We start from the raw sequence: 10,567 nt of genomic DNA, 5'->3' as shown, positions 1-10,567 counted from the left end.
GGACGGTGTAATTGAGCACATTTCAGCAACGCACTTTGAAGACCCAAACATTTTGAGAAGTCTACCTATTGCATTTACAAACCGCTAACTTGATTTAATTCCAAGACTTTCAAATTTTCAATATTATTTTCTCTTACATCACATCTTTCCGCCTAACACACACACACACACACATATATATATATATATATATATATATATATATATATACATATATATAGCTAGGATCATTTGTTATCTACAGTTATTGTGTTACCATGTTACTATTGCAATTCTTACTAGAGTTTAATATTTGCACTTCTATTTCTCTAGGTTAGTTCAATAATGTTTGTATAATAATTAAACAAATATGTATATTCTATAAAAATGGGTATTTTTTAAATACCTAAAATTTAAATTACATTCATTCAAGAATGCATATTGTTAAAAAAATGTAATTTTGTTCTTTAAAATTTTTTTCTAGAATAAAACTAAAATTAATATGTCATTTTTGAATATACTTGAACTAACCTAGAGGAATAGACGTGCAAATATGAAATTCTAACAAGAATTGTAATAGTAACACGGTATTACAATAACTGTAGATAACATATATATATATATATATATATATATATATATATATATATATATATATATATATATATATATCATACATACTTATAAAGCTATTATTTTTTCTTGAACCTCATGAATTTGAAACCCCCATAAAAATTTGCAAATACCTTATGCATTTGAAACCTCCTATTTTAATGAATACCACTCAAAAGTCTCTTAATAATGATTAAAAATTGAAAAGTTTTATAACTTATATAATATATTTAATAAACAATTAATGGATACTCTACTATAAAAAGATCAATCTTTTTGAGTAAACACACAAATACAAATCACATACAAAATTCACAAAGAAAACAAGTTTAATGTTATTTGTGTTGGTTTGAAAGCTTTGAACAATTTTTCAAGCTATAACATCCCGAAATAGCAAGAGTTGTGTGGAAGGGCTAAAAGTGTAATTTGGAAAGAGTGACTCGTCGAGTCCATGGATGGACTCGGCGAGTAGAGTCGCGACTTGGTCGCGTGTTAAATAGCCGACTCGGCGAGTCATTGAGATGGACTCGGCGAATAGGCGCTGAGTGGAGAAAACCCTAATTCTCGGGGCTGAGCCCTATATAAAGAGCATTATGTTTCCTCCCCAGCCTCTTTATCACCCCTTTGAGTCCCTGAAACCCTAAAATCATGGAGAAGCACCATTGTTGAGTGGATTGGAGCTTGGAGAAGTAATTGTTAGAGAAAGTTTGGAAGTTTGAAGGTGTGGAGCAAGGGGTTTTGCTTGGATTCGAGTTTCCTTGCAGATTAGGGCATTCTTGGAAGGTAAAATCTCGTTCTTGAGCTGCTATTGTCTTGTCTCTTCATTTTGGGGTTTGGGGGGAAACTTATCTTGGGTTATTTTGGAGTCTAAAGGTTGGATCTGAGGTTGCTACCTCAGATCTGGAATGGAGGAGGGTTAGAATGCAGGAAAGTCCCTGTGTTGAGTATTGGATGAAGCTATCTTGTCCCAAACCTTAGCCCTAATGTGCAAAATGCATAGATCTCCTTGGATTCACGTAAAGATTGCCACTTTACGTGATGGATGAGTTGTAGGAGGCTAGATCTATGTTTTGGATCAATTGCATGGTCTGGAACGCTTCTGTTTGGATTTAGACCGGTGGTACTTGGCGAGTCACATGGGTGGACTCGACGAGTTGCTTGAAGACGAGCTGAGACTCGACGAGTTGGAAGAACAACTCGGCGAGTTGGATGAAGATGGTCTGGAACTCGACGAGTTGGATGAACAACTCGGCGAGTAGGTTGAAGATAGCCTTAGACTCGGCGAGTCTGTTCTTGGACTCGGCGAGTCTTGTTGAAGAGTCCCAATATTTTCTGGTTGAGTCGGAGAATCGGCGAGTCAAGGGATGACTCGGTGAGTTATGTGCGAATGGACTCAGAGTTGTTGGACTCAGCGAGTCTCGGGGTGACTCGGTGAGTTAGGTCGTGGATTGAGTGAAGTTTTGAGTTGGGAACTCAGCGAGTCATAGGGTTGACTCGGCGAGTAGGGCCAGTCAGGGGTTGACTTTGACCCAGTCTTTGACCAAGGGTTGACCAGTGGTTTCCAGGGGTATTTTGGTAATTGTTGGTTATGGTTTTGAGTTCAGTGCATTGGTGGCTGTCCAGTGGTGGAGATCGTATCAGGGATCGGAGCAGTTCGGGCTATCTGTTCAGTCGGCAGTTTCAAGGTGAGTTATCCTCACTATATCTATAGGGTTTAAGGCACCAAGGCCGACCCTTTTATCGAATGGAAGTCCGGGTAATTATCTGTTGTATGATACTGCGGGATATGGGCCGGAAGGCATTACATGTTGCGGGCCGGAAGGCAATGCGATGTGGACCGGAAGGTCATGGCCTGGAAAGGCGTATGTGCATAATTATTATGTTGGCTGAGTCGTAGAGTGATGTTATGCTAGTGATCGGCTAGGCTGGTATCTTGGTTAGGGTAATGATATATTATGTGATCTGTTGATCGATTTGCTAACTGTGAACTGCTATATGATTACATGTTATGTGTATGGTCGTCTGGTCTGGGGTGTAACCCGGTAAGCACGGTTGTTCTATGTTCTGTCATGATATATATATATATATATATATATATATATATATATATATATATATATATATATATATATGCTTTTACGTTGCGGGCCGGAAGGCGATATGTTATGGGCCGGAAGGCAATGTGTTATGGGCCGGAAGGCGATATGTTTGGACCGGAAGGTTGTGGCCTGGAAGGGCGTACTAAGCTTTCGGGCTTACAGTTGTGGTTTTATGTTTTCAGGTTCTCAGGAGTCTGTGGCAAGGCAAAGCCGTGATCGTACCGTTCCTCGCATTGATGTTTTATGAAATGGACCTGGGAAATACTCTGTTAAATAATGTATTGAAAACCTTTTTGTAACAACGTTATTAAAATGGGTTGTTTTTGAAAAGTTTTAATTGTTTCGAAAATTTTGGTCGTTACACAAGCCATGTTATTATGTTGAAGTTTTTAATTTGTAAGTTTGTTATATACTAATTCTTTTTTGTATTTTCTTGATTTAAGTATTCTTTTAAAAATATCATTGTATGTTGTGGTTGAAATTTTAATGTAAATTAGATTAGATTCATGTTATCGATCATATGTTATGGAATGTGATATATATATAATATTTAATTAACTATTGTATACATGTTTGTATGTTCATGTTGCTTTAAAACAATAATTAATTAAAAATCAATGATACGTCATATTATCCATATTATCCATGTAAGTTTTTTTTTTTTTTTTTTTTTTTTTTTTTTTTTTTTTTTTTTTTTAAATGCAAATTGTCTATCTTATCACTTCATATTTTAGTAAATGTTTAACATTTTAATTATAATAATAAGAATTTTTTAAAAGTTTTTCTTTCACTTATTAATAATAACAAGTGGTTTTAAAATTAATAAGCAATAATTATAAATAATAAAATCAAATTATATGGATATATCATATTATCCATGCAAGTTTTTTTTGAAATGCAAATTATCTATCTTATCACTTTATTATTTAGTGTATGTTTCACATTTTAATAATAATATTAAGTGTTTCTTAAAAGACTTGTTTAACTTAATTTTAATAATAAGTGGTTTAAAACTAATGAATAACAGTTTTAAATGATAATAACATCAAAGTATAAATTACATTTAGCTATAAATAAATTATATTTAAATGAACATCATTATTGAAATTAGAAAATGATACCATAAGTAAAAATATAATTAATCAATAATAATAATTATTAAAAATAATACTAAATAAATAATTATATTTAATTATATTAACGAGGAATGTAGGTTGATGTCAATAACATAACCATTTTAAACATATATTATTCAATATTTTAACAATATATATTTTAATCTTCGTTGCGCAACGCGCAGAAAGTCGTGTATATATATATATATATATATATATATATATATATATATATATATATATATATATATATATATATATATATGCAAATGAAAATTATGTAAGAATGAGGTGAAATTTCTAAATTTTTTGGAAGTAAACAACTTAAAGTTGAATTTTAAATACACTAAATTACACGAATGATCACTATGGTTTCGGATAGTTTGTACGTTTTGTTTATGATTTATTTTTTTTAACTCGGAAGGTTCATACTGTTTATTTTTGTTGGACGCTTAGTCCTTATCTTATATAAAAATACTATTTATCATTGATTTTTTAATTTATTTAAATAAACACATCCTAACCCCACTTCTACCTTATATTACATTACCTTACATACCCCACATTATTTAAATAAATTAAAAAATCAAGAGAAAAATAATCTTTTGAGATAAGATAGAGACTAAACTCGCAACTTAACCCAAAATTATAGGATCATATAATTTACTCTTTTAAATAAAAAATACAAAACTATGTAGCTTGTGTATTTACCAAAGTGCCCTTGAGGTACGAGGGTTCATCTTGCACGCCGTTAAGTCCACAATTTCAAGGGCTCAACACAGTCATTCCGTAGGTATTGGAGGGAAGACAAGAAGCCTTCCTTCGAATTCCGTAACTGTACAGGTCGATTAACACATATGCAGGGTTTCTCTAGGGTTTAACGATTTCCCCTTCTCTTTCACCCACTGTGACACATCTTTAATCCCATATATCAACTAATCAACAGATCCCAAATGGGTCGTTCTAACGCTACTAAACTCGTCTCATGGCTTGCTCGTCGCTCCCTCTCTCACAATCACGTATGCCTCTCTCTCTCTCTCTCTGTGTGTGTGTCGATATATATATATATATATATATATATATATATATGTATTGTACGTTTACAGATATGTAAATTCATCGATGGGGTATATTCAATTTGTTACTTATTTGTTCATGGTTGCTGTAATTGGACATTTGCAGCTGAATGAATCGTTGGTTAATGAAGGAGGTTATAGAAAGTTTTGTTCATCATCACAGATCAGGATTTCAAACGCTCCCAATAAGAAAAATGGTAGCTTTCATCAAAAAAGAAAAAGCATTCTGATATTCGTTTATCATCATCATTTTCATTATTACTTGATTAAAGAAGGATCATTTTTTTTTTTTCCTGTAAAGCAGCAGTCAATCCAAGATATTGGTCGACTCATTCAACCATTAATGTCAATCCTGGCTCCAAAAGATCCATTCATGGCACTGGTAATTTGTAATGCCTTTAATTTTCGATGAAATCATATCAAAGTTTGAATCTTTTTTTAGCAAATTAGCTCACTTGATTTACACTTTTTAATGTAGAAGATTGAGAAGTTGTGGTTTTATATACAGCCCTTTAACTTTTTCTTACTTTTACCAGCATTTATGGCTGCAAAAGATTACTACGATACCCTTGGAGTGAGTAAGAACGCAACATCTTCAGAAATCAAGAAAGCATATTATGGGGTTTGTATCTTTCTTTAAACTTTTTATTTCTTCTTTTAAGTTGTAAGTGCTATGATTACTAAGTGATTATCCTTTGAAATTCGCATTTCTAGCTAGCAAAGAAGTGGCATCCAGATGCCAACAAGGATGACCCACAAGCTGAAACTCGATTTCAAGAAATATCAAAAGCATACGAGGTTTAAACTCTTAATCTTTATCGACTTTATCTATCTTTGCAATTGAAGATTTTCTATAAATAATTTGATAAGAATGTTTGAAGTCAAGAAACTTTTTAAGACTCTCACTTTTACATTCACAGGTTCTGAAAGATGAGGATAAAAGAGGAGATTATGACCAGGTTCACATATGCACTTTCTCTTATAACATACTTACTATATTATATGTCATCTCTTGTTTTAATTGCTTTTTGTGGTATACTAGGTTCTTTTATGTTAGTTCCATGTTTCATTATTTTGCTGGATTTTTTGTTCTATAGCTTGGCCATGAAACTTATGAAGCCAGTGTTAATGGTGGTGGAGGTGGTCCAGATGCTTCTCAATGGGGTGGTGGCAATCCTTTCCAAGACCTTGGTGATGTAAGCTTTTTTTTTTATACTAAGGCTATGTTTGGCATATTAGCTGAAAAGCTAGCTGTTAAATAAAAAACTAGTTGATAGCTGAAAAGCTAGCTGATAAAAAATAACGTTTGATAAAACTAGCTGAAAAATATAAAATGACATAAAAGGACATATAAAAAATGTGTTTTTATAATTAATTAAAGGGTATATTTGGAAAAATTTTAAAATGCTTCTAAAAAGCAAGTCTAATTAGCTTTTTAAAAAACTAGCTTATAAGCTACTTTTTGGCTTGCCAAACATGACAACTTAAAAAAGCTCGAAAAATAAGCTAGCTTTTCAACTAGCTGTGGTGTGCCAAACACAACCTAACTATAAGTCTGTTTGGCAAAACTAGCTGGAAGCTGATAGTTTATAGCTGGAAGTTGTAGCTTCTATTTGTACAGAAGTGTTTAGCAAAAGTAGTTGTTAGCTTTTAAAAGTGTAAAATTACATAAAACGAAAAGTTAAAAGCTTCGAAAAGCTACTTTTTGGATTTAGAGCTTTTTGTTTAAAATAAAAGCTAAAAGCACTTACTACCAAACAAATCTCTGAATGATTGAATCATTCATATATTGATTGTTCCATGATTTAAAAGTTTTGTTAATAAACAATTTCATTTGTTGGATATATCAGATATTTGGTTTTGGCCCATTTGCTAGGAACTTTAGCGGCAAAGATGTTAAGGTATTTTATCTTTTTCATCATTTTATGGTTTTCTTTATGCAGTTGACTAGTCAACTCACCTGAACTCTTTCCTTTTATTTATTCCCATTTTCCATAGGTTTCTGTTGAGCTTTCTTTCATGGAAGCTGTGCAAGGATGCACCAAAAATATAGTTTTCAATACTGAATTGCCTTGTGATTCTTGTGGTATGAAAATCACATTTTTTTTTTCTCCCATTTTATTACACTTGTAAATGCTTTTTTATTTAATTTTTTATTGTGGTTAAAACTTAAATGTAGGTGGAACTGGTATACCTCCTGGAACAAAGCCTGAAACATGTAGGAGGTGTAAAGGAGCAGGAATGGTTAGTGTTTGTATAGTTTAATTTTACAATTATTTTAATCAGAAAAAAAAAATGTTTTTACTTTTTACTAAATACTAAAATCTGGTTTTGGTTTATTAACAGACAATGAGTCAAACAGGTCCATTTAGAATCCAAATCACTTGCCCTCAATGTGGTGGAAGTGGAAAATATGTCAAGGTATGTAATAAGTTGCATTTCTCTACAAGAAAACTAGCGAGGGGTAAATACGTAAATTATAAAATTTTCAAACTACAATGCTGTAATGAGAAAAAAAAGTAAGATGAAGGTTTGACTTTTGAGGTTGGTTGGAATATAGAATCTATGCAAGTCATGCAATGGTCAAAGAGTTGTGAGTGGACAAAAATCTGTCAAATTAAACATCATGCCAGGTATCTTTTTTGATATTAAATAATTTTATAATCAATAAAAATAACAAAAGGAAAATAATTTATTTGGTGTTTGTAAAATATTTAGGAGTGGATACAAATGAAGAAATAAAAATGTCTAGAAGTGGTGGAGCAGATCCAGATGGCAACCAGCCTGGTGACCTTTATGTTATGATAAAGGTAACTTAAAAAAATTATATATATAATATTATAATTTATAATTTTTTTATTTATTTATTTGTGTGTATTTATATTTTTTTGTTAATGTTATGTTTTTTTTTTCTGTGAAGGTGAGAGAAGATTCTACTTTTAGACGAGAAGGGGCCCACATTCATGTTAATGCTCCCTTGAATATCACTCAGGTAATTTAATTTTAATTCATTCACAAAATGATGCTTTCTTTTCAACTGAATGCAAGAATTATTTTACCGAATTATGAATATTTCAAATTATAATGTTCTAATAATAAAAAAAAACGAAAAGTATAATGGTATAAATTTTGTGATTTTAATTTTTATGCAGGCAGTTTTGGGAGGAACTATTCAGGTTCCAACACTAACAGGCGATGTTGTTCTTAAGGTATTTTAAAAGTGTCTCAACATAAATTTTTTATTTCAATTTTTTTAAATATTGTTTTTTTTTTTATATATATTTTTTTATATGCAGGTTCGTGCAGGAACCCAACCAGGGCAAAAAGTAGTCTTAAAGGGAAAAGGTGAGATTATATATATCATTTGTTACAAAATGTAGTTTTTTAAAATAATGTGGTTATTATTTTTTTTTTAATTGTTGAAACAAAATTGTATTGTTATTTGTTTCTATTTTAGGGATTAAAACTAGAACCTCATATTCATATGGAGATCAATATGTGCACTTCAATGTTAGCATCCCAACGTATGTTTTCTTGCTTCCTCTATATACATTTTTTAATTTTATTAGGTTTTAGTTTTTACTCATTATATATTGTTAACTTACTATTATATTTTTTATTGATATATGTTATTCAGGAGCTTAACAGAGAGACAACGTGAGTTAATGGAGGAATTTGCAAAAGTAGAAAATGGTGAAGAAGTTGAGAAGCAAGTTGCTGCTGTTGGCCAATAGTGGTTGTGATGATTGCCTTTGGAAGATTTGACAATTTAAAAAAAAAAAAAAGAATTATATTTTGTTACTCGTTTTTTCTTTCTCTTATAACATACGTGAGTTTTGATGGGAGTGATCTCTCTTATATAGAAAAGAGTTTTTGATGTATAATCAATTGTGGTTTTGAAACTATTTTATTGTTAGATATTGGATCAATAACCAAGAAAACATGTATTCTTGTAAACTAAAAGCTACTTTGTGGCATTTGATTAATCATAAGTTATTTTCAAATAGAATATGATTTGATGATGTGAATATCTGTAAATATTTTAATGGTATCGAATGCTTGAATGTGTTAACTTATTCTAACGATCTCTTAGACATGCAAAATGTGAGATTTAGGATACATTGGAGTTGAAGATGGTTTCAATAAAATAAATGTTGTACACAAGCAACTCAGTATCAAAGTTGCCGACATATTGAGGTTGGACAAGACTAAAAAGTAAAGAATGTTTCCATATTGATGTTTGAAAATGACTCCAAAGGTTAGAGAAGAAACAAATGGTTGATAAAGTTGTTATGACATTGAGTGTGAAGGGTGTCAAGATTAATTTGACTTTTGAGCATGATTTCAGAAGAAGTGTTTTGATGATCGACATACCGAAGCATTGACAACATGTATATTTTTAATAAAATAAAGTGGAAGTGTACTAGAAACAAATAAAAGAACAACCAAGTGTATGCGTTGGCCACATGCATGTTTTGGAGCAATACATCTTTGTTTTGATTTTGGATGAGAGCTTTTGTGAGATTTAGGCATGGTGGTTAAAGTAAAGGAGCGACTGAAGAATGTGCAACAAGAAGTTTCCATTGAAACGAAGGAAAAATTCTATAATATGGCAACAAGGCCATGACTAAATAAAACAAATAGGAGTGGAAGCTTCAGTAATGTGGATGCTTTGATGGACATGTGATAGAACAATGTTGGACAAGATACTAAATGCGGTGATAAGAGATGAAATGGATGTTGTATCTATCTCCAATGCATTTATAGAAGGAAAATTTAAGGTGTGTGCGTATGTTATAATAGATGATGAAGTAGGAACAAAACAAGAGGTTGATGGAGAAGGAAGTGGAAAGATAGTTTTTAGGTTAGACATGAAAGAGTTGGTACTTTAAGAGTAAGAGTTGGTATTTAAGAGGATATGTGACCTCATATAGAGGGAGCTAAGATATATGCTAGGATAGTGCAATAACATAAACATTAGTTGCCTATATTTTATGGGTATTTAAGCATATTTCTGCTTATTTGTTTATTATATTACCTAAGACAGCGGACAGATTGGATGCTATATGGGTGATTGTCGATAAACTAACTACATCCATCCATTTCCTACCAATAAAAGAAACATACAAAATGGAGAGATTAAGTCGGATATACATAAAGGAGGTGGTGAGATTGCATGGCGTGCCTATATCTGTTATCTCTGACAAAGATAGTCGATTTACATCACGATTCTGGCAGTCACTATAAAGATCATTGGGAAACTCAGCTCGATATGAGCACTGCCTACCATCCCCAAACCGATGGTCAGAGTGAAAGGATCATCCAAACATTGGAAGATATGCTCAGAGCCTATGTGATAGATTTTGACAAGGCATGTGATACTCATTTTCCACTCGTTGAATTCTCGTACAATAATAGCTATCACACAAGCATTAAGGTTGCTCCCTTTGAAGCCCTTTATGGACGAAAATACAGATCACCCTTGTGTTGGGCCGAAGTAGGAGACACTCAACTGGCTAGGGGACTGGTACCCAACATTACTTTAACCGGACTAGAAATCATCAGGGAAACCACTGAGAAGATTGTTCAAATTAGGGAACGTCTCAAGGCATCCAGGGATCGACAGAAGAGCTATGCTGACAAAAGGCGAAAGCCTCTGGGATTTCAGGTCGGTGATCGCGTATTA

At 32.3% G+C, this 10,567-nt stretch overlaps 1 protein-coding gene across 3 annotated transcripts; it reads left to right on the top strand.

Annotated features, from left to right (window-relative positions):
- The first annotated feature begins 4,548 nt into the window (after positions 1-4,548).
- LOC145006309 (chaperone protein dnaJ GFA2, mitochondrial-like) lies at positions 4,549-8,903 on the top strand. 3 transcript variants are annotated; one of them, XM_078965406.1, is made up of 19 exons: positions 4,549-4,648; positions 4,752-4,824; positions 4,988-5,078; positions 5,183-5,263; positions 5,418-5,503; positions 5,596-5,679; positions 5,802-5,840; positions 5,979-6,077; positions 6,732-6,782; positions 6,880-6,967; positions 7,061-7,125; positions 7,228-7,302; positions 7,442-7,514; positions 7,600-7,691; positions 7,802-7,873; positions 8,034-8,090; positions 8,178-8,226; positions 8,339-8,405; positions 8,519-8,903. In XM_078965406.1, exons 2-19 carry the CDS (start codon positions 4,759-4,761, stop codon positions 8,613-8,615), a joined length of 1,332 nt encoding a protein of 443 aa, XP_078821532.1. In that variant the 5' UTR covers positions 4,549-4,648; positions 4,752-4,758; the 3' UTR covers positions 8,616-8,903. The 3 variants fall into 3 exon arrangements, with proteins under 3 accessions (XP_078821532.1, XP_078821533.1, XP_078821531.1); XM_078965407.1 differs by having other exon boundaries at positions 4,564-4,824; positions 5,186-5,263; XM_078965405.1 differs by having other exon boundaries at positions 4,564-4,824.
- Positions 8,904-10,567: the final 1,664 nt, after the last annotated feature.

Source organism: Lactuca saligna, chromosome 7, assembly GCF_052625555.1.
Source record: "Lactuca saligna cultivar CGN05327 chromosome 7, ASM5262555v1, whole genome shotgun sequence".
Lineage (NCBI taxonomy): Eukaryota > Viridiplantae > Streptophyta > Magnoliopsida > Asterales > Asteraceae > Lactuca > Lactuca saligna.
This window is presented reverse-complemented; position numbering and strand designations above follow the sequence as displayed.

Excerpts from the sequence above, each read along its gene's own strand:
- LOC145006309 (XM_078965406.1), top strand. The coding sequence starts at position 4,759 with ATGGGTCGTTCTAACGCTACTAAACTCGTCTCATGGCTTGCTCGTCGC. Across the intron at positions 4,825-4,987 it reads GCTCCCTCTCTCACAATCAC|CTGAATGAATCGTTGGTTAA; the intron begins GTATGCCTCTCT and ends GGACATTTGCAG. Across the intron at positions 5,841-5,978 it reads AAAGAGGAGATTATGACCAG|CTTGGCCATGAAACTTATGA; the intron begins GTTCACATATGC and ends TTTGTTCTATAG.